Raw genomic sequence first — 24686 nt, 5'->3', positions numbered from 1 at the left:
AATAATATTTTTCAATCGAATTAAACTATTTTTTTTTATTCTTTACATGTAAAATATTCAAATGTTTACATAATATCAATGATAACAATTATAAACATTACTATCAACACTAACAATGATAATAACAAATAATAAAAGAAAATATAACAATCGGATAATAAAAAAAAATAATAATAATATTGATAATAATAACAACAATGGTTAAGATTATGAATATAATAATGATAAGACAAAGAAAAAGATAAAGTAAAAAAGCAGACGAAACAGAAAAAAAATGAAGGGAGAAGATAATGGTGATCATGGGGGATGGGGTGGGCTAACTTAAGTAATTATGATTTCTTGTTCAGAAAGTATTACTTGTATGCATATAACGATATTTTGAAGATTCATGTTTTGGGGGGCATACTTTTAAAAGGAAATATCATATTCTTCATTTTTTTTCATTTTGCATGAAGAAAAAAACAGAGAGAACAAAATTAAGCAAAATAGGACGACGGAAGTAAAAGAATGAGAATAGGTATAAAGAGAAGATAAGACGACGAAGAAAAAAGGCGAAAAAAGAAGCACAAGCAAATTCATAACAAGAATAAATAGAAGGGAAATAGAAAGAGAAAACTTAGGAGATGGAGGTGTAGGATTACGCAATTATCAGTGAAGAAGAAGGAGGAGAAAATGAAAAGGGAGCATTATAAAAAAGGAAGAAAAAACAAGGAGGATTTCATTTGCAAGAGGAAACAAAGCAAGACTATATCAAGGGAGAAGGGGGGGTCTATAAATAGGAAGTATAAGAACAAAAAGATGAGACAGAGATCGAACAAAAGAAGAAAGGAAATGAGGATGATAAGATAAGAAGAATATCGAAAAAAAAGAATATGAGAAGAAAAGAAATGAGAATAATAATTTTGATAATAATAAGAAGATCGAAAAAGAAGAAAAGGAAGAAGAAAGGAAGGGAGAATATTATGATAATAGTAACATTATGAGAATATTATGATAATAGTAATATCGAAAAAGAAGAAGTCCAAGAAGAACTTCAAAACCCAAATCACCAACAATACATTCTCAAAGAAGTCACTCTGTATACGGACATAATTATAGCACTGGAGCGACATGTGAGCTCTGAACTCCATGCAGCCAAAACAGGAAATGAACTACGCATGCGCGAAAACTATCGATCGATCAATTCACTCATCGTGGATCGCACACACGCTTTTGTAATCAACGATCCAGCTCGCACGCACGGAACAATGGAGCTGTTCGAACTTGACATGGCCGGCTGATTAATCTCGTTTGGGGTGTTAGAACCTATTCTACTATGCCGTCGCGAACGGGTTAAACTGTATTGATAGGGGCAAGTTTTAATAGTACAAGGCATGCAATGCACATTGGGAGCATACATGTATATGGGTATGATCTCATTATTACATATCAACGTAACATCTTTATAGCACCGTTTTATATTAATCAGATAAATTGAAATCATAATTCATGATTTTAAACTGGACCTACATCTTGATGTAATGCATTCTAGTTTTGTGCTGATAGGAATGACCCCCAAGCATACAAAATATTGATGATGTAAAAAAAGTGTACACGGTTTTAGATGTAAAATGTACATGTATGCATAACCAAATTTGCTGATAAAATAATAAAAACAACCCCAGTGTGTTTAAAATGTTTAAGATACATGTACCCAGGAACCATGAAAAGAATCAAACTGCAAATTACATTTATATGAGTATTAAAAACATGATCGCATAATAATCATTTGCATGAAAGGCAGTCCAGTTCAAATGCAGTATAGAAATATTAAAAAATGAAGAAAAAACAAGACATGTGTAGAAGTGGAGGGTTATTGAGCTAGGTGGGCCAATCCAGCACGAATCCAGCCAGAGATTTATTTTGAAGGACCGACCATTGTGCATGAACAATACAGCTCCTGAAATGGTATCGTATCGACCCAGCTGAATCTGCACTGCATTTAGCAGTGGCTTTCAGCAGGAGTCCTTCATAGCTTTTCTAACCAACCCTTCAATTTCTGCATTGAATACCGGTATAAATCCCTATCTAAAGCTTTGGTACAGACTTAAGGGCAGTTATTTGAGTATCATAAAAAACTATGATATCAGAGAAGCAGAGTAGTGATTGAATGCTATTTTTGCCAGGAATTTTCCCCGCTGTTAGGATTTAAATTCAAATCTAGCAATCTCTCTCGGTAGTGTCCTTATTTTTATTCAATATTGCTGTTTAATTAATTACTTTACACATTTAGTTCTGGATATTAGAAAGACACTGATAAAGATTATATCCTGAAATTTTAAGCCCATTCCTTGCATGAGAAGGTTTCATATTTGTTTTAATTTGTATATTTAAGGTAAAAAAATCAATATTATCAATCAATATTATATCAATATTATCAATCTTGATACAAATAGTGAAATTTGTTAGATCTAATCCAATGTTCATTTTTTGGGGAACACCAAGAGTATCGTTCAAACAATCAGGAAGAATTGTGTTTGATCGCAACAATTAAGCACCATCCGTTTCCTTCAACTTCATCCAATCATTAGCAAAGACACATAAAAGAGTCATTAGTGACCTCACTTGAAATTCATACATATGGGATAATAGAGTATGTATGTATCGACATGTTCATTCAGTCTAAGCCATCCAAAAACAGGTAACGATGTGAATCAGCAATGCCTATCTTTCATTCCTTTTCAACAAGCCAAGAACACTCATAGCTGAATTGACCTGCCACTCATAAATGCCTCGATATTAAGCAATCCATTCACTCACAAAGAGAAAGTCGTTGGTGACCTGATTTGTCCCTCGTAGATGGTTTTAACTTTTGAGTGGCCCCAGTCACATATGGGGTGGTATGGTTAGTACACATTAAGTTGTAGAGTGAGGAAAGCCATACCCACAGCCAGGAAACGATGTGAACTGTGACGCTTCTTGCCTTCCTCTTTCCTCCAGTCAACAGCACTCCTCCTTCCTGTAGGCATCAGTCATCTAGGTCACCAAATATGTCTTGAAATTCTCCTCTGGTCTTCTCCAGTGCAGCGGAATTTTCTGAAAATATCAACATTTTGAACAAACAGAGAATATTATGTACCTCATATTTTCACCAAACAACAGCTAAAGTTTAAACATGTTTTTATTTCACAATTTGCATCTGTCCACCAAAAAACCTCTTGGAATGGTCTATGAAAAGGGTGACAAATTAGTATTGTATTTGTTACTGAGTGAAAAGCAGGTTTGTGAAAACATTGCACAATTAGATCCTCACCCCAATACAAAAACCCTCTATTGAAAAAGGGGATAGTTTCTCAACTTTATATTGAAGGGTTCTGGTGGAGAGATTTACATCAATGACAATTGCAAGTACAGTCAATTGATTGGATCAATTGAAATCTTCTAACCTTCATCATTCCTTTTCCGTTCCTTCACTCTTTTTCCCCCTGAGATCTCTAAAAGGACAAATTTGGTCCTATTTGGAGTGAGGAACCTTCTTCGCCCTTTCTCCTGTACCCCACCCAACCCATTTAAAAAATCCTGGATTGTCATCAGTGGCTGTCAACAGTTACCTATGATTGGATCAATTGCAACTCTCTGGAAAACAAGATTAGCATCCATCAATTCATCAAACAACATCCTACTTCTGTCCTCATACCTTTTTTTTCCTCCGATCTCCCTTCACGTATGGGCCTGCCATCTAGCTTGGAAATCCCTGGCCGTGGTGACGTCGACACCGACGTTGAGAAGCTTGTCGATGGTGGCCGTCACCCTGGGATTGTCCGATGGCTCCTGGTGTGTGAGAATGGTGACCATCCCCCCTGGGGTAGGGTTGGCAGGGCTACGCAAGGAGGGATCCCCGGAGCGAACGGCAAAGAAGTGAGCACATTCCGCTATGCTGCAGAAGGTTCTGAGAAAGTGAAGCAAAATGTAAAAAAAAGTGAAATAGAAAGATGATTCATATATTGAAAACTGTTTTAGCCAGTCTGCCATAACATTTAAGATTACACTGAAAAACTTGGTAAATGTAATTCCTGATATCAATGAATTTGAGTATAATATATCGGTGTTCCTTTGTCATTTTTTTGGCTTCCTCCTTAACTTGTGCGCCTTGAGCATCTATAACAAATTCAAATTGTAAGATGAAATTGCATTCATTGGAATTGTTATCATTACGTAAATCATTATTTTCATCCTTATCATGCAAGGATATCTGAGTACAACCAAAAGGATCATTGAAATTATGGGGAGTGGATTATTACACGCTGACCCCGGACTAAATGAAAAGTATTGGATAAACCCTGTAATAGAGACTTTTTTTTTAAGAAAACAAACTCAACGTACCAGAAAGAAATTCTCTGGCTAGGCCAGATTAGCTTAATGATGACTTAACCATAACAAAATTTCCAGTAGGAATACATATCGTCTGCTGGTCATAAATGTATTTTTACTCTGGGTGATTGATATCCAAATGGTGTAAAATTCCCCACGAAACTGAAGAGAGTGCCTTTCAGTTATGAATTAGTAACTGCCCAGATAAGTCTTACCTGACATTAACATCATCTATCTTTGCTTTGGAGTTGTCATCAAAGCGTAGACTCTCTTTATCTTTTTGTGCTCTTAAGTATCTTTAGAACAGAACAAAGAGAAGGGGGATTGTCACTTACACATGAATTTTTTCCACAAACACTACAACATATTTATTGTAATAATACACCATCGTATAAACAATGTGATTCATGTGCATTACGGTATTCATGAATCCATTTATATTACCTATGACATTCAGGTAATACATTAATTTTTTATTTATTCATTCATTTTATTCATCTTATTTATATATTTATTAATTCCATTCATCAATTCTTATTATTATTCTTTTTTGTAGGGTGGCTGCTTCCTACTTTCCTACTGCCTAATTTGGCAACAGTGGATAAGCTTTAACCCTAAAAGGTCCGGGGGGGGGGGGGGAATCCGCCCCCCTCTACATTTTTTGTGATTAATCCACCGTGCAAATTTTTTTTTGACCGCGCCGCTCGCTGATTTTTTACTGTCAAGTCTCGCGCAACTTTTGAGATCAAATTTGCAATGCGCGGGTACGCGGTTATGAAATTACGCATGTACATGTACAAATCCAATGCAAATTGTGTATTTAGCAAAAATTCATAAATATATCATTATTTCTACTTTTACTGATTAAAATTAATTAATCTTGTTTATGATCAGAATTAAGTCTGAAATTAACAATTTCCATCAAAAAACAATAAAAAACAAAGAAAAACAAGTGGAATGCCTCTGGCCGTCTCACCTGCATCACGCGGTTCAATATAGCAGCAGTGCTGACTTTAAATACTACTCTAACTCACACAAGATGTTCAGTGATACATGGTTACTCTTATGTCCACTTTTTATGAACGAGACCAATAAACTTACAGAGATATGATGGTTATTCAACAAAAAACCCCAACATAGCCAAAGTTCATTGACCTTACATGACCTTTGACCTTGATCCTGTGACCTGAAACTCGCACAGGATGTTCAGTGATACTTGATTACTCTTATGTACAAGTTTCATGAATCAGATCCATAAACTTTCAAAGTTATGATGGTAATTCAACAGATACACCCAATTCGGCCAAAGTTCATTGACCTTTGACCTTGGTCATGTGACCTGAAACGCGCACAGGTTGTTCAGTAATATCTGATTACTCATATGTCCAAGTTTAATGAACTAGACTAATAAACTTTCAAAGTTATGATGGTAATTCAACAGATACCCCCGATTCGGCCAAAGTTCATTGACCCTAAATGACCTTTGACCTTAATCATGAGACCTGAAACCTGCACAAAATATTCAGTGATGCTTGATTACTATTATGTCCAAGTTTCATGAATCAGATCCATAAACTTTCAAAGTTATGATGGGAATTCAACAGATATCCCCAATTCGGCCAAAGTTCATTGACCCTAAATGACCTTTGACCTTGGTCATGTGACGTGAAACTCATGCAGGATGTTCAGTGATACTTGATTAACCTTATGTCCAAGTTTCATGAACTAGGTCTATATATTTTCTAAGTTATGATGACATTTCAAAAACTTAACCTCAGGTTAAGATTTCGATGTTGATTCCTCCAACATGGTCTAAGTTCATTGACCCTAAATGACCTTTGACCTTGGTCATGTGACATGAAACTCTAATAGGATGTTCAGTAATACTTGATTAACCTTATGGCCAAGTTTCATGAACTAGGTCCATATACTTTCTAAGTTATGATGTCATTTCAAAAACTTAACCTCAGGTTAAGATTTGATGTTGACGCCGCCGCCGCCGCCGTCGGAAAAGCGGCGCCTATAGTCTCACTCTGCTTCGCAGGTGAGACAAAAAAACCACAACAGAAAAAATTTGCGATACCAATTTTTTTTTATTTTTGATGTACATTTGATTAGAATCCTACAGAGTCTGTGAATAAAAAATTAGCAAATTTGGGGCCATAACTTAATTAGAGCATACATGTATGTTTTATTTCATGCATAAATGAGCATAATCAATTCATTAAAAAAATGTTATTTTTTTCAGAAAAATTAATCATACAGCCTTGTAGATTTAATCCTCAAACCAGCATGCCCATCATCCCTTCTCAGAACACATGCCCATACAAAAGTACCCAAAGAAAAATAATACAGATACAAAATCACTCACCTGTTGCCAATTTGGAATTCTTTCTCCATGAACTTAATCGCTTCTCGAGCCTTGGATTGGTATTTCTTGTTGACATCCAATTGAGAAACAACTGAGAGAAAACAGAAAAAAATTTGCATAGGATGAAGAAGGGCAATTCCTTTCATGTGACTGGCCAACCTAAAATTGAACAGTGAATCACCAGGAAGGTTTTCTTTTAACATCTAAAAACCACAATTTGGTGTCAAAAAAGTACAAATGAGAAAATTAGCAAATCTGAAAGAGTTACTCTTCTTTTTCATACTGTCAAAATTTAAAGTTGTAAAGTTTAATAAAATGTTAGGCACATTTTAACACCATATTGTATGGGTTGATAGGAAATTTCACAAAGAATGCACAGTGTACACATCGTATGGTTGAGTGAAGCCTAAACTTCACATCTCTTTTTTTTCTCTTTATTTTTTACAGTCTCACTGAATTTCTTCCATATTCAATCAAGTACTTTTGTGGGTTATCAAATTTGCCAAGTTATATGTCATTTAACAGCTCAGGATGTGCTTTTGGAAGCTCAATAAAAATCTTAAAATCTCAAAAATTGTAAGTTTTGAGATGGCAGGTGACTTGTCATAGTGAACCTTTCTGGAAATTCAACCACCAATTTTCTCTATTGCTAATTTATTTTATTAACTACTCAAGCTATGATAATCAGAGAAAATTACAAGTACATGTATTTATAAGAGTCACAAGGAGTAGATGAATCATATTCAAGTAGGTCCTCAATTTGGGAGTAAGTAGGTACATGTAGGTATAGGGTGTCCTTAACACTAGCATCGAACACTTACACTTCACTTGAATACCTGCTTTGGGGATAATGGTGATAAATTGTGATGTAGCCACTAACAATCTCACAACCGATAGCTGATTGGATAAGACAGCTGTATCGGTAATAAGGTATGGTGAAAGAATGTCCATACTCTTAACACTAACACCAAACACTACTACAACACTTACCTGCATTAGGTATAATGAAGATGAATCGAGATGTAGCTTGAAAGATCTGACAACTGATAGCAGATTGGATAAAGCTGTTGTATCAGGGATTAGGTATGAGGAAAGAGTGTCCATGCTCTTAACACTAACACAAAACACTACTACTGCTTTGGGTGTAATGAATATGAATCGAGATTTAGCCACTAAAGATCTCACAACCAATAGCTGATTGGATAAGACAGCTGTATCGGGAATCAGGTAAGGTGAAAGAGTGTCCATGCTCTTTAAACACCAAACACTACTACAACACTTACCTGCTTTAGGTATAATGAAGATGAATCGAGATGTAGCGACTAACGATCTCACAACTGATAGCTGATTGGATAAGACAGCAGTATCTGGGATCAGGTAAGGTGAAAGAGTGTCCATGCCCAGGGGTTCTATACTGCCTTCGAGCTGACTTACTTCAGACTGAAAAAATAACAACAAATTTTCATACTTACAAGAATTACAATAAAGTCACCCTTGAAAATGAAAGTGCTTCTTAAATGTAATGCACTACATAAAGTACATGTAACTTCTTTTCTTTTGTCTGTCCATTCTTCCAACCATCCATCCATCTAATTATTGATTTATTTATTATTTTATTTATTCCTCCATCCATCCATCCATCCATCCATGCAACCATCCATTCACTATTTAGGAATCTATCTATCCATCCAACCATCCCTTATTTCATTCATTCATTCTTTCATTTATTCATCCATTCATTCATTCATTCTACAAAATTCTACAAATGTATTCATTTATTTTATTAATTAATTAATTTATTTATTTAATCATTTATTTAGTTATCTATCCATCTATCTATCTATCTATCTAATCTAATCTAATCTAATCTAATCTAATCTAATCTAATCTGTCTGTCTGTCTGTCTGTCTATCTATCTATCTATACATTTATCTATTTACTTATTATTTATTTATAAAACAGAAACTTCTCTCTCATATTGAAAATTAAACTTTTACTAAGACTTGAACCACAGTCCCAAACCATCTTATCAAGGAAGATTTTAAATTGATACCTACCTGTAATCTAAGCTGGGCCATTCCTCTCATAACTTGCATTCTCCTTGTTTCTCCATCATCAACTTTTTCTTCAGGTTTATCACTTCCTTGAGATTCATCATCCTACAGAAAAAAAAAAAAGATTTTAACGTCATTTTTCCCTTTTCCATTCAATTTGTTGGGGCCGTGGAATGACTATCGTCTTTCAATCAGGGCATAATGGGTCAGATGTATAACAAGTAGCAATTGCTTCAAGGACATGCAATTGCTAGCCAAGCAAAAGATCATGCCTCAGCAATTGCTTTATTTTGTATGCATAACCCTTTGCTAGTGCTTGAACCCTTTTCTTGCCTTCAGAAAGCAATTGCTAGCGGTTTAAACAATAGCAGCATAACGCTGGTGCAAACACGACTCACAAAAAAGGCAGGACTTGAAAGCAAAGGTGTGGCAGTGCAAATTACCGCTTCTTTCATTTAACATCTTTTCCTTAGACGTGTTGTCAAAATAACTTGTTTCTTTTCAATAAATTTACATATTTGGCATTTAACTTGTACTTACTAGGAAGAAAACATATAGGCTCCTATACGTCTTGGGGTTCTCTCTCAGGTGCACAGAGATTATTAAAAAACGTGAATGCCCTGATAGCAAACACTAAAGTTGCTCTGGCGGAGCTTGAAAAAACCAAAGCAAGTGCTTAAATGCACAAGCAAAATGTTCCTTGACGATTTAGCAATAGCTTAATCGTCAAGGAAATGCTAGCAGTCAGTTAGCAACTGCTTGAACTACATGTAACTAGCAAAAGCATTTGCTCGCTCATTGTTATGCATACAGAAGCAAGCAAAAGCCTAGCAAAAGCGATTGCTACTTTTTATGCGTCTGACCCTCTGGGTTCGAATCCCAGACAAGACAGATTTCCTTCAGCAATAAATTGAGCCACATTGTGCTGCACTCAACCCAGGAGTGGTAAATGGGTACCGCCAGGATTAATTCCTTGAATGTATTGAGCATTACAGCCTTTTCATAATAGAGTACCGAGAAAAGTCAATTAAAGAGGGTTCTATTTATAGCGGGACGGGTTTACATACGGACTTGCTCATTTTTTTACCCAGTTTGCCATAGACTTATACTGGGGTATTGCAAGAAACCAGGCTCAATTGCAGATCAAGTTTAAGTCCTAAGATAAAACGTAAGTCCTTTGATTCTTGATATATATTGAACTGCAACTCGACCTTCCATTGCTCCATTACTCTCATCAGAGATATCCTATGTTGACTATGTCGACTGTATCTTTTATGAAACAAGGTCTAGAACTGATAGACCCTCAAAGAAACCCTCACCTGTGGTTGTTGCTGGGGTTCGTCATCTTCTTGTTCATCAGACTGGTCTACAGCTTCACTGATGAAGTGATCATCCTCGCAACAAAGACTGATACCCTCGATACTGCTCAGGTAGTAACCAAACTGACGAAGACACAGGACTCGTATCACAGTCTGGAGGGAAGAGTCAGTTAATGATAATTTTCTTTAATCATAATTTTCAGCTTCGCTGGCCCTTTTTATTGTAGTATCTAGGGAGATTAACCCTAAATCTCCCGGGGTATTTTGATTCTTGTCATTCCCGGGGGGGGCCATTATGGCCCCCCCTTAAGATCTCGGCCGCCGATCGCGCGAGCGACGCAAAAATTTGCACGCTGGTAGTGTGCGATGTAATCTACAAGGCTGTATGGTAAAATTTTCCAAAATAATGAGATTTTATTTTATATGAATTAATTATGCTAATTTATGCATAAATCATACTTTTTGCTCTAATTCACTAAATAAAGCTCCTAGAATGCTAATTTTTGGTAAAAAATTTCTTTGTAGCATTCTTAACAATCGTAATTCAAAAAAACTTTGGTTTGGAAATAAATTTCTTATGTATTTTATTGTTTTATGAATTTCTTATGTATTTCTTTGTTTTTTTACTTTTTGTTTTTTATTGTTTTTTCAATGGAAATTGTTCCAGACATAATTCTGATCATAAACAAGGCAAAATTAATTAAGTTTAATCAGTAAAAGTAGAAATAATGATACATTTATGAATTTTGGCTAAATACGCAATTTGCATTGGATTTGTACATGAAATCACGTTTATGAGCAATTTTGGGTCTGACATGCACTTGCATAATGTTGCGTAATGTCGTAACCGCGTACCCGGGTGTCACAAATTTGGTCTCAAAATTTGCGCGAGACTTGAATGTAAAAAGTCAGTGAGCTGCGAGGTGAAAAAATTTTGCGCAGCAGATATATCGCGAAAATTGTTGAGGGGGGGGCCATTATGGCCCCCCCCCCCCCCGGGAGTATTAGGGTTAAAGGAAACCAAAACCCAAGAACAGAAGTAATATTATTGGAAAGAGTAAAATGAGAGGAACAATTAAAAAAAAGTTTCATCAAAATCGGTTATGAAATAAGCAAGTTATGGGAGTTTGAAAACTCTTGTTGTACTGTCTATGGGCATCCTCAAATTGGCAAACGTGCTTCAAAATGGCTGATTTTGTGGACAACTCTCCATTTGTTTTGTACACAAATTTTCAGATTTTCCTCATTATCATTCAAATTGCATCTTGCCTCCTTCTGAGCACAACATATGTCATGGGAAAATATAATCCACACCATATATGTCAAGGTCAGGAGGAGATAATATGAAATATGTAAAATAAAGGGGAAAATCTGAAAATATGTGTACAAAACAAATGGAGAGTTGTCCACAAAATCAGCCATTTTGAAGCATGTTTGCCAATTTGAGGATCCACATAGTATTAAGTACAACAAGACTTTTTAATCGTCCATAACTTGCTTATTTCATAAGAAATTTTGATGAAACTTTTTTTAAATTGTTCCTCTCATTTAACTCTTTCCAATAAGATTACTTCTCTTCTTGGGTTTTGGTTTCCTTTAAAGTAATTTGTTTTGTTTTATTTTCATTTTGTCATATGAGCATTTATTTCTTCCATTTCACACATCTATTTTTTTTTCTAACATCATTAATTCATACCAAATGAGTGTCAGAAAAGAAAAAAAAATTATACAAGTTTTTATTAAAGAAGATGCATTAAGGTCACTAAAAGAAGATTTATATATTTTATGTTTTATCAGTGCTTAACACATAGGATCAGGTCTCTGAACTTTTAGAGTTATATAATGTACATGTATGGTTCTGACCCGTTTCTTTCAATCCAAGGGCCACAGGTTCGAATATCTGCCACTGAATTAATTTCCAATAGAAAGAAATTTAGTCAGTGTGATGCACTTGATTGGTAGTTTTATGGCAAAGTTTTATGCAACAGGCCTGACAATTCTTACTGATACCCTTATTGGCATGCATTATTTGTAATATCAACCTCTTCTTGTGCAGTCAGGTCCAGGTCATGATGGATTCCGAACTTCATCTTCTTCTGTAGGTACTGTAGAGGCGGCATGGTCCATATAGCGATGTCTTCAGTCAGAGGAATAGGCTGGTACCATGTCTTGCCATTTCCACTGTTGAGAGCACCCTCAAGGAGCTGTCTCAGGGCAATGCTACCACACCAATCTGTTCACAATGGTATCAGAAAATTAGGAGTCGTGAAGGACAAGTCCACCCCGACAAAAACGTTAATTTGAATAAAAAGAGAAAAATGCAAACAAGCATAACACTGAAAATTTAATCAAAATCGGATGCAAAATAAGAAAGTTATGACATTTTAAAAATTTGCTTAATTTCACATAACAGTGATATGCACATCCTGGTCGGTATGCAAATGAGAGGACAGATAACGTTAACCACTCACTATTTCTTTGTATTTTATTAAATGAAATATGAAATATAATTTTCTCCTCATTGTCAAGTAAAACATCAATAAATTCCTCCCTGAACATGTGGAATTAGCAATGTAGAATACAATATGGTTCAGTTAACTTCTTCCCAATCTGTAAAAAATGAAATTTTAAGCAATAAAGACAAAAAGAAACAGTGAGTGAGGGACATCATCGACTGTCTCATTTGCATGTCACTGAGTTGTGCATATACATGTACCCTAACTGTTTTGTGAAAAATAAGCGAAACTTTAAAATGTCATAACTTTCTTATTTTACGTCCGATTTTGATGAAATTTTCAGCGTTATGCTTGTTGGCTTTTTCTCTATTTATTCACATGAACATTGTTCTGGGGTGGACTTGACCTTTAAAGAGTACTTTATGTGAAGTGGTTCTGAATACCACTTCAGGAAATGGTGATAAGGACACTAGCAAAGTGATCTTCTAAACTGGCTTCCTCAACAGGTTTAAGGGAAACCAGTTGAAGAAAATTTACTGATTTAAAAAGGTCAAGTTCTCACTGGGTTGTTTACCCAGTGCCAGGTGTTGTGAATTTAGGTTTAATACTTATATATATATATGTACAGTCTCCGCTTATAAAATGACTTGTATATTCCTATCAATTGTCTCATATGGTCAAGTCATTCTTTCAATTCTGAAACATATTCTACATGTAGTACCAATGAATATCATGGGGACTTCAACGCTATTTGGATGTTATTCAGGTATTAACCAAAATAGAATCTGCTTTTATGACCTACAGACCTCACATAATGCTCTGTATATCCCAAATTATTGCCTTGCATTCCACAGTCATTCCATAATCATTAAAACAAACTGCTATTCTAGTACAAACACATATTATTAAGAGTTATTGCTTGTTGTTAACTTTCTAATAAAACAAATATCTTAAAAAATATATATTTCAATAGCACAGTTACCTTGGTTTACAAGTGACTTTTCATGGGGACACATGTTGAGGAGACTGGCTAGTCTAGCCCAGAGTGGCTGAGAACTCTGATAAAAAGATCAAATAAAATACAATTTATTACAAAAAGTCAAGAGAATGACATCAGGGTAGTGTTTCATGAAAGTTGTCAGCACTGACTAAATTGTCAGTGGTGACTATTTTAGTGAAATCCTTGCTTCTGATTGGCTGAGAAGCTCTGGCCCTTGACTGTTACTATGGTAACTGTCGAAGAAAGACATCTTGTCAGTGCTGACAACTTACATGAAACGGTCCCCTGATTGTACTCAGTATCAAAAGTTATGAATTGTACATACTTCTATTCAAGAATCAACATGTAGATATATTTACAAGTACGTATGCAAACAACATTAAACAGAGTCCACAACCCTCCACTAAGAATTCATGTGACATATCCAAACGTAGTCCAATAAAATTGCTTGTAAATTACGCCCAACTTTATGCATTATGAAATGAAGATCAGTGGCAAATCAGATTTTCAATTTGTAAGTAAACAATATCAAGAGTCTTGATAACAGGCATTTGAAATAAAAGTGTATAACGAGCCAGCATTTAATTTGCAATTGCAGGAAAGTGACTCCCATTATGATAAAACCGTTAATTTGAGGTGTCTTATGAACATGTCACCGGTTGTGAATGAAGCCATGCTAACTTACAACCCACTTTATAAAACACACCCTTGGTCCTGGAAATTACAAATACAATCAATTACAGAATTGATTGTAATTATGAATCTATGCCAAACCATCTATAAAGACTTTAAATTATTTTTAAATATTTCTATCTCTTAATATCACAGCATGAGCATGAAGTCAATTGTATACAGTAACACTTAAATTTGGTGTGAATATCGGATAATGTATTGTAAATAATATGCAAATCTTATCAAAACGTGGAAGTCTTAATGAAATCTCATGTAAAAAATAAAAAAATACAATTTCACTAACCACAAAATAATAACATACCTGTGCTGTCTTTATGATGAAGTCTTCATTAGTCCGCAGCCAATCAGTGAGGATCTTAATGACAGGTAGGAGGCCCTCGCTTGTCAATATCTCCATGATCAGCGGTAGAGGGATCTGACTGGTCTGTAGTTCCGTTGGGCTGGTTGAAGCACTAGTGACACTGGTATCTTTGTTTTCTGACAAAAGAACATGATGAAAAAGTAGGGAGTTGTTTAAATCACTGCTGCTTCATATTAATTTCCATATATACTACCAGCCGTATCCATGGTTTAACTATTTAAAAAGTGTTCATATGGTATATTACGCTGTAGGGTTTGTGTGTACTTATAGTAAGGAAAAAGAAGTGGTTTGGGGAGTGTTTAAATAAGGAGATGCTGGACAGCAGCTGGGATTATAGGACACCTAGATAAATCCTTGCCATTCGATTGGTTGTTTGACGTTGATCATTCAGCACATTTTACAATGACGTCATCATCCATGCAATTTCCGATCCATTCATTATTCAATTTTGGATCCATACGATTTTGTCCGCGCGCACGGAGACAGCAGGCAACACAAGTAAAAACACCCGTGTGCAGCAGCGTGCGTGTTATGTGTAAGCCTACGCGACGATCAACAGACTGAGGGGGCCTAACATGAGCATATTTTGCATCAAAATTCATAAATTTCAAATGAAAAATGATCTTTTTTTAGGTGTCATATAAATCAAATAATGATTGTTCTTTTCATATTTGCAATTGACAAAATACCTCATTCAGTGACAAATGAAATGGATCACATCCTTCACCTCATGAAGTATTATGTCCATTGCACTCATTAACATTCATTATTTCTATAACAATACACAGATTACCAGCAGGACAAAATGTGACTTAAATTCATATTGTGTTTGAGCAAAAACCACTACTTTACCACAACTTCAACACCACTAATCCAAGCTTTAATCTACCACCTTTCTCAAACTTACATACTACCATTCCAATACATAAAGGATGGCTAGATCACAAAATAAACATGGAAGGATTGTTTGACACACAGCCCACATATTTTTGTACACCAAATTGATGCTTTTTTAAACAGTTGAACGACTTCAGAAGGGCTTGGAAGTCCAGTAAACCATAAGAAATGGATTCAAAGTTTCCTTGTACATCCCGGCCACACAGAGTTCTTGTTACACATACCTCTTCTTGAAGAAGTCTCTTACAACTATACGGGGGATCCCCCTTCTTCTCCTCCTTTGTGAATCTCGACCATAGGTTTCTTGTATAAACACATACCTCTTCTTGAAGAAGTCTGTGGGGACCATATGGGGTCCCCTTTCTTCTTCTTCTTCTCATTTGGGAATCTTGACCATAGAGTCTGTGTTACACATACCTCTTCTTGAAGAAGTCTGTGAGGAACATATGGGGGTCCCCTTTCTTCTTCTTCTCATTTGGGAATCTTGACCATAGAGTCTGTGTTACACATACCTCTTCTTGAAGAAATCTGTGGGGACCATATGGGGGTCCCCTTTCTTCTTCTCCTTAGCTTTGTGAATCTTGACCATAGATTTTTTGTATAAACACATACCTCTTCATGGAGAAGTCTGTGGGGGCAATATAGGGATCCCCTTTCTTCTTCTTCTTCTTCTTTGTGAATCCTAACCATAGATTTCTTGTTACACATACCTTTTCCTGGAGAAGTCTGTAAGGACCCCATGGGGGATCCCCCTTTCTTATCCTGGCCATCTTCCTTGGTCTTTGAAGACGATGTTTCCTTGGTGTAAGCGTCGAAGCTTGGTGCCAGGCGGATGTTACGCCTACCGGGAGGGGTATGGGTGGGGCCGGCGGGAGGGGTGATGAGTTGAGAGGACATGTCTTCCACCATGATGTCGTTCATGATGTTGAGGGCGACCTCCTCACCTTCACCTGGGGGAGGGGTCTGGAAATCCTGAAGTTGAAGGGATAAAGGTTTTAAAATATTTATTACACAGGATATCTATTTTGTTGTCAATACATAAGAGAGTACAAAGTACCGTAGATGAAAGGTCTTTCCAAGGAGTGTCTTTGTATTGCTGATATATTATGATGAGCCATATGAGATGCCTTTTAGAGAAAATATTTACAAGCCTTTATCCAATAAATAAACCGAAACTCTTGCTTACAAATGAAAAAGAGAATTATGTCATATAAGTTAAATAATGAAACCATATAAAAATAACTGATTACGAAGAGAAAGACAAAGCTTTAAAAGTTGCTCAAGTGTTATATAAACATTGCATATTATTATTATCATAATTATTATTATTTTTTTTATTATTATTATTATAACTGTTATTATTATAATCATTATAATTATTATAATTATCATTGTTATCATTATTAGTATTATTATCATTACACTTAGATTAATAATCTTATACCTCATGAACATTATGTTTCTCCAAAGCCTCTTCATCATCTAGCTCAAGCTCCTGGCTGTCCATGAAATAATCACTATCTGATTCAGCAGCCAGAACCCTCTCCTCCCCAGACTCTCCAGAGCTACCGTTGGATTGATTGTCCTCTCCGGGTTCCCCCTCGCTGAGGTCAGATTCCTCGCTGGTGTGGGCCCCCATCCCGGCCCTCTTCCGACGGCGTCGCATGGCCTTCAGCACCGTCTTGGGCTTCTTCTTCTGCTGCTTCTTCTTGGCCGGTTTGACAGTGCCGTCGCTGTCTACGTCCTGGCTCAGGATAGGTGTGATGGTGTTGGCCGGACTGGCTCGGCCGTCGGTTGATCCACCCGAGTCTTGGGCTACAAATTAGAAGAGGGTAATTGTTTTTCAACTGAATTATTCATACTAAGGTTCAGAACATTGAACAGTAGAGAGCTTCAGCCCTCGCATCAAGCCCACAGGAAGGCATGGCATTACTGCTGTCACTACTCAGGGTATTTAGCGAGCTACAAGGCAGTTGAGGTGGGAACTTAAGGCTATCGCAATTGGCACCTTTGGTTACCAGAAAAACCTTGTTGAGCTCCATTTCTTAAATGTGCACATCACCAGCTTGCAGTAGCCTTGACACATTATTATTTGTAACAAAAGTAAAACTATAGGCATATGCTTTACTACACCTACAGGGGAGTTCAACCTGATGAAGAATTTACTGGGATGTTGGGGCAGCTGCATGCATATAACGACACAAATACAAAAAAAAAACACCTTAAAATTCTTCATGGATTCTCCTCAAAACTACACCAGTACTTCAAATTATATTTGGGGGTATTTGGGGGTTGAAACTTTTTTGCCAGGATGAACCTTTTGTACATGGTATAATATTACTAAACCAGCTGTAGCTGAGCGCAATCGGCACTAAAGCAGAAAAGGAATAACTTTTACCCATTCACCCCACCTGAGCCGAGTTCAGACACTGACTGAAAGATAATGATGTCTGGAGAAGGATTTGAACCAGCAACACTTTAATTTAAAGGTAAGAGTTAGAACCACTACACCATGATGCTTCTAAAAACATCACCTGAAATATACGAAACACAGATAGATCTACATTCAGCTACCTTTTGTGAAAGCAGTAGCAGTCTGGTCGGGATAAATCTTTCTGTAGACAGCATTGTTGAGTTTCTCACAAAGATGGTTGAGTATGTACGAGAATAAGGCGAGGGTGAAGACAACAGCTGTGGAGGTTTGCTTGGAACCTAGAAGGAAATTCAAATTCAAAATTACTTTCATATTCATCAATTCACAACAAACTATTTAAACTGCACACCAGGTGGCTGTTTCATAGAGCTGTTTGCAAAGTTAAGCAGGACTTTACGAACGACTGGAACATGCTCTTAGGTCAGTAATTAATTACACAGGGATATAATACTTGGCACTAGAAAGGGTCACCAGTCGTACATCAAGTCATTCGTCCTTTTGAACAGCTTTATGAAATACCCACCAGTGATCATACATGTAAGCTCAAACGTTATCTGAAAATTTTAGATACAAATCAAAATACATCTGCCTGAAACCTGATCTGAAAAAAAATCATAATGGGGGGGGGATTTCCCCATAAAAGAAATATTTGTCAACATGAACCTTAAAACCACACCTGCCAACCTCAAGTATGAGTAACTGCATTCTGTGACATCATTTTTAAATATTAACTTCCAAATGACCTTTGACCTTGCCCCCACAAAACCTGACATTACATTCATCTAATTGCCCATACTTTGGTAAGTTTTCATGAAATGGAGACAAAAAAGGACAATTTTTCTCAATTGAGGTATGATTTTCTAGCAAATTACAACAAAAAAAGTTAATCATAAGTTCAGTGAAATACATTGTAAGGTTGTAATGAAAACAATTATTTATGAAAATTCTGTGTACATGTACAAGATTTTGGGTAAGGGTTCAGGGGCCAGTCTTACAAAGAGTTATGATTGATCCAATCAATCGTAACTCTATGGAAATCCATCAGTGTCATTAAGTTTTTTACACGAAATTGCACAATGTCCTTCGTAAACAAAGAGAAGCACAGTGAATTTGTAAGAAAACCAAGTAATGCATGAATATACATCATAGCTGGAAAATATTTTGAACAAGCATGCATAATACATGTTGACATTGCTGGCCGTCCATAGTTGCAATTGATCAGATCAATCGCAACTCTTTGTAAGACGGGGCCCAGGTTTCATTTTAGGTTTTATGTTAGGTATCCATGGTTGAAATTAGTCATTGGGCTGGTGTGTGGAATCTGTAGCGGAGTAACTGTCGCTAAAGCAAACATCATGGAAAACCAATGCACAGTCAAGACACGCCCTTACCTGCTTTCTGAAGCCTATATGTACTCATCAGAGTAAGCACAACCAGTTTGAAGATAATATCATTGGACAGATAGCTCTCTCTGCCCTCCTCGTCCCTTTGCCTTGCATGAGGTACGGCGCCATGCAGCATGCACTGGTGGAAGCCCTGCAGCACCTCCTGACATAGCGACGGCAGGGTGTCAGTGGACGTCTTGTTGCTTGGCTGAAACAGCTCTTGCAGGTAGAGGAAACGAATCAGAAACTGTTTGATGTCCCGTGGTCTGCAGGAACGCAACGGAAAACACATGAAAGTTTGACAAACATAGAACTAAAAATAATTCAAAGTACTCATATTTAATAATGAATTGGAATGCTATCATGAAAATAGTGATATGAATCCTAATTAAATGACTGGCTGAACTATACAATGTGACCGGTCATTTATTTTTAGTTTAAAGGAAAATCTGACTGGTACTGCAGACTTGATAAAGTGCTGGCTCGGAAGAAGCCAGGTTAATGATAGTTGCACTTTGCATCCTTTGGCAAAAGTCACTACATAAAATTTGTTTCTATTGATCGGTTTTGATTTTGAGAAGCGGGTCATTTATCAAGTATCAAGAACCCACAGCACCTCTTATAAAACATAAAATACACTTTGTTCAGTCATTAGTATGACACCACTATCTCCTGCCGATGCCTGAGGCATATCAGAACTGTTCCAATACCTCATGTACGTAACTCTTCCTAAATGTCCACAATGATGTGGATTGTTTGTATAATATTCACTCAACTCTCAAGCATTCACTATCAAGATAAAATCCAGTTGTGGTAACAATTTCAAAATGAGTTTGTATAGAATCCCATGAAAATGACCACCCAAGTGTCTGTTTGCATACCCAAGAAAAAAAAAAACATGTGCCAAAGGATTCTGGAAGGAATTGTATAATTGTTGAGAAATTAGCAAAATAAGCTTGGGATTCAATCCAAATGTCCAAATTTTTTCCAAGCAATAATAATGCACTGTCCCACATGTGCTTATTTGTGTTGGAGATCTAGAGTGAGATTATTTTTCAGCTTAGATTTTACAAAGTTCAGTTTAAATGTAACTGTGCTAGATGTAGATCTTGGTTTAACCAGTAGGATCCATGGTTTAACAAGACTTTCTCATGAGTATTTAACCCTAAATAGACTGGGCTATTTCGACGCCTATGAAGACGGGGGGGGGGGGGGGGCTGATTCAACCCCCCCTTATGATCTCGGCCGTCGATCGCGCGATCGCGACGAAAATTGGCACACGCGTTACCCATGGCATTATCTACAAAACTATAACATCAAATTCTGCAAAAAATCTCACGTCTCATTAATTATGCTAATTTATGCGTAAAATCATAAGTTTGCTCTAAATAATAAAATAATGCCCCTGAAATGCTCATTTTTGTTTCACATACTCTAGATAGGCATCTGATAAAATTGATTTAAAAAAAAAATCAAAATCACATTTATTTTCTTATGTATTCTATTGTTTTCTAAATTTCTTATGTATTTCTTTGTTTTTTTGACTTTTTGTTTTTTTTTTTTTTTTAATGGAAATTGTCGGGGACTTTATTTCGACCATAAATAAGATAGAATTAACTGATTTTAAGCAGTAAAAGGAAAAATAATGATACATTTATGAATTTTGGGTAAGAACACTATTTGCATTGGATTTGTACACAAATTCACTTCGTACCCGGGGGTCACGATTGTGGTCTCAAAAGTTGCGCGAGACTTGAAAGTAAAAAGTCAGTGAGCGATGTGGTCAAAAAATTTTGCGCGCCAGATTTATCGCGATAAAGTCGAGGGGGGTCTAAATCAGCCCCCCCCAGTCTTTTCAGGGTTAATACTGCAAGTATTTTTTACTTTTCATATTCCTCCTTAAATCAAAGGCATTACACTGATGAGGTAAAGGAGTAACAAAAGAAGAAATTCAAATTTTAACTTTACCTCTGTAATTCTGCTGGAAGATCAGGGCTTGGACTCGAAGGCAACTCATTAAATCTCTTCTGATTTCTTTCAAACACCTTTTCCAAGTTCGCAATAGCACCGTCAAACCTCAGATCTGATAACCAGCTTCATAAAAAGAAAATATTGACAAAAACTACATCATCAGAGAAAAAACAAGTCTCATTTATTCTACTTTTTGCATTAGCCTCTGATATAGTTTAGTTGGGACGGACACAAGATTTACATAAAAATACTTATACTACCATTCAAATGAAGTGCACTGATCTCTTCATTTTTTTTCTCTCTTCCTCCCTATGTTTTTGTAAGCCCTTTCTTTCTGCCGAAGAATTTTCATGAGGTACTTTACTTTCGTTTATCTGATTGCCGCAAAGTCTTTGCCTGTTTTGATGTCAGTCTCTCTCTCTGTATGTCTGTATATAAATTCCATCAGCTGTTCCGTCCAGCGTCCTTAATTGATTATGAGGAATTCACACAGCAAGGTTTAGCCCCTCATCCCATTCCTTCCTCCTTCTCCCCAATGAGTCCCTGACATTGAGTTCTGACTAACATCCCAGGCTGATTTCGAGGCATGCTCATGGCAAGACTCATGACTCCCTATCCCTAGTCTGCTGTGCATACATTTGTATCCTTCACTCGAGTCAAGGGTCTGAATGTGCAGCCTATAATGCCTTGTGTACTGAAGGCCCTCCGCAAGTGTTACATGTGCTAGTCTTTGCGTGGAGACCCACTCGTTGATTAAAGTTTCAATCAGGGTCTGTGCCTGTAGACTACCCTATCCCATCTTCCTCAGCCCTTCTACCCCACTATATCTCTCCCTATACATCAACATCTTCTACAATGACTCTTAGCATTGCAAGTAATGATAGGCTGCATCAAGACTTTGACAGTAGTGTGTTCTGGGTCCCGTAACACAAAACTTAGCAATGATCGTACAACAATTTTCTACGATTGATTGCATTGACTACAATGTACAATCAATCGTGAAAATTAAGCGTACGATTAATCGCTAACCTTTCTGTTACGTGACCCTGGTCAGGGTACCCATGCTGATTATGAGGCATGCCCATGACACAAGTCATAACTCCTCTCCTTCTTTAAAGGGGAAGTTCACCCTGTTGAAATGTTTGTTGTAAAAATAGCAGAAAAATTAGTAAAAGATAATGGTGAAGGTTTGAGGAAAATCTATTAAAGGTGAAGAAAGATATGTGATGTCATAAACGAGCAGCTGCCCCATATGTTTGTGATAATTAATGCATTTATTTGAATGTTTGGTTTGTAATGACTTATATTTGTTTCACTTTTAGGAATGGGTGTGAAATGATTTGTCTATTGATATATGTTGAATATACTAAACAACTATTTTCAGTTTTCTGAGAATATGACATTTCATTGATTTTTTACATGCAATATGTAGGAAAGTTGCTTGCATATGATGCCACAAACAAACAACAAAAATTCTAACAACTTTTTTTTTTATTCTTTGATGGATTTTTCTGAAACCTTCAGCAATACATTTTATTATTTTTTCTGCTATTTTTACAACAAACTTTTTGTCAGGGTGAAGTCCCCCTTTAACCCTTCTACCCCACTAAAACAGTCCCAATGAATCTACATCTTCTACAATGACTCTTACCAACGCAAGTAATGATAGGCTGCATCGAGTCCTTGATAGCGCGTTCCGGCCAGGGTACCCAGCTGATTATGAGGCATGCCCATGGCAGGGTTCAGGACCAGGGCTTGGTGGTAGAATCGCTGAGCAAGAAGACAACTACTAGGACCTTCAAATTCCTGCCTATACCTTGCTGCATAAAAAAATTATAATCATGAACACGTCTTGAATTGTGGAATATAAATAGGACAAAGCCCTTTAAAAAAAAAGACGAGCATAAACATATCAATGAGTGCCACTGAGGCCAATCCAAGGTCATCCAAATCCTGAACTTGGGATTATTTCAAGCTTTCTAATAATTCAATTATCAATGTTTACTTGTTGGTTGCTAAAGGTCAGGACCTGCTAATTTTTTCACCAAATCCAAGGTTATATTTTTAAACAGCACAATTGCCAAACATACCCAAGTCACCAAGATAGATGAGACATCGGTGACAGGCTTTCTGAGCCCAGTCTTTGGCCTCTGGTTTATTGGCATCCATGCAGGTATCTGGAAATTAAAGCAAAATATTAAAAACAACAAACAACAATACCGGAGGAGACAAAACATTGGAGGGACACTGTATTGTTTGTGAACAATGCTGTGCCCCTCCAATGCTACATGTATGTCTCCTCCAGGTCATGGTCCGTCATTGCGTACAACAATACCAGTTTCACTATCTCCGCCATCAAGAGTAAACACATATTTTCATTAATCCCCCCCAAAACAACTGGGATAAATCTGAAATTCTTAAGGTTCGGGAGCATCCAGAGTTCATAAATTCCTATTGAAATTGTAGCTTATGCCTGTTAAATCATACCTTGTGTTTAAATCAAAATGACAACCAAAAATCATTAAGGGAAAATATCTTAGGAGTTTGAATGGTCTGAACGTAGAACAGTCTAAAGTACATGAAGATGTATGGTTTCCTGTAATTTCCTTGGAATACATGTACATCTATTGATCTGTGTATTTTTTGTACTCAAGGGAAAAATGTTGACTTAAGATAACTTAGAATTCAGATGAAGAGCCCAAAGGCTTTCCATTGGAAATAAGACATTAGGCTATTGATTGTTAGAGTAAAACCCTAATATTGTTTACAAAACTTGCAACTTTCCATGCATACATTGTTCATGTATTCTGTAAGGATGCTGGTAAGTGTTTACAAACTTCAGAAAAATAGCTCATGGGAACAAAATTATTGGGAAACTACAAGCATGTTCAGAAACAAACATTAAAGATGTACAAGTTCTACCGAATACGGAACATCCAGTGAAGGTTCTTTTGAAATGTTATACAGTGTGTTCAATCTTGATTTCCAAATAAAAACAGCAACATGAATCATGATTGCAAACTTAATTACAAAACACAGAACACAAATATGATCAGGAGGGCAATGTTAATTGTTGAAAATATAAAGTTGATTATCATTATACATCAATCATCTTTACAAGTCCTGCTCTGTGTGAGAGCAGCTTAACTATGCAATTTGACTCATCACAAGAAAGGTCTAGTCTAGCATGTGCTTGCAAAGGCTTCCACTGTGAGAGCACATTTAAAGACGTTTCAATTACAGCGAATCATAAAAGTCTCAGTCTGAACACAGTGTTAAATGAGATCACAGCCAGGATCTACAAGTAGATTCTTCCATGAACCTCCAATCCACCAACATAATTACACTTGTCATGGGACACCAAGGAAGTAGTAATGTATTCGGTCGAGGGCAAT

The 24686-nt window shown here is 36.5% G+C and overlaps 1 protein-coding gene across 1 annotated transcript in view; it reads right to left on the bottom strand.

Annotated features, from left to right (window-relative positions):
- Nucleotides 1-2714: 2714 nt before the first annotated feature.
- LOC121415889 (protein SMG5-like) overlaps nt 2715-24686 on the bottom strand; it is a 28941-nt gene continuing 6969 nt past the window's right edge. Inside the window, exons 5-21 of the mRNA XM_041609267.1 lie at nt 23382-23468; nt 22943-23111; nt 21289-21414; nt 19327-19586; nt 18076-18213; nt 16946-17316; nt 16212-16473; nt 14545-14720; nt 13533-13608; nt 12137-12327; nt 10095-10247; nt 8779-8880; nt 8005-8161; nt 6722-6812; nt 4566-4646; nt 3677-3928; nt 2715-3075 (exon numbers count right to left, since the gene is read on the bottom strand). Coding sequence (XP_041465201.1) covers nt 3700-3928; nt 4566-4646; nt 6722-6812; nt 8005-8161; nt 8779-8880; nt 10095-10247; nt 12137-12327; nt 13533-13608; nt 14545-14720; nt 16212-16473; nt 16946-17316; nt 18076-18213; nt 19327-19586; nt 21289-21414; nt 22943-23111; nt 23382-23468 — 2669 coding nt within the window. The 3' untranslated portion in view covers nt 2715-3075; nt 3677-3699. The remainder of the gene's footprint in view (nt 3076-3676; nt 3929-4565; nt 4647-6721; nt 6813-8004; nt 8162-8778; nt 8881-10094; nt 10248-12136; nt 12328-13532; nt 13609-14544; nt 14721-16211; nt 16474-16945; nt 17317-18075; nt 18214-19326; nt 19587-21288; nt 21415-22942; nt 23112-23381; nt 23469-24686) is intronic.

Source organism: Lytechinus variegatus, chromosome 5 (assembly GCF_018143015.1).
Source record: "Lytechinus variegatus isolate NC3 chromosome 5, Lvar_3.0, whole genome shotgun sequence".
In the NCBI taxonomy this organism is placed as follows: domain Eukaryota; kingdom Metazoa; phylum Echinodermata; class Echinoidea; order Temnopleuroida; family Toxopneustidae; genus Lytechinus; species Lytechinus variegatus.
Note: the sequence above shows the minus strand (reverse complement) of the source record. Positions and strands in the feature narration are given on the sequence as shown.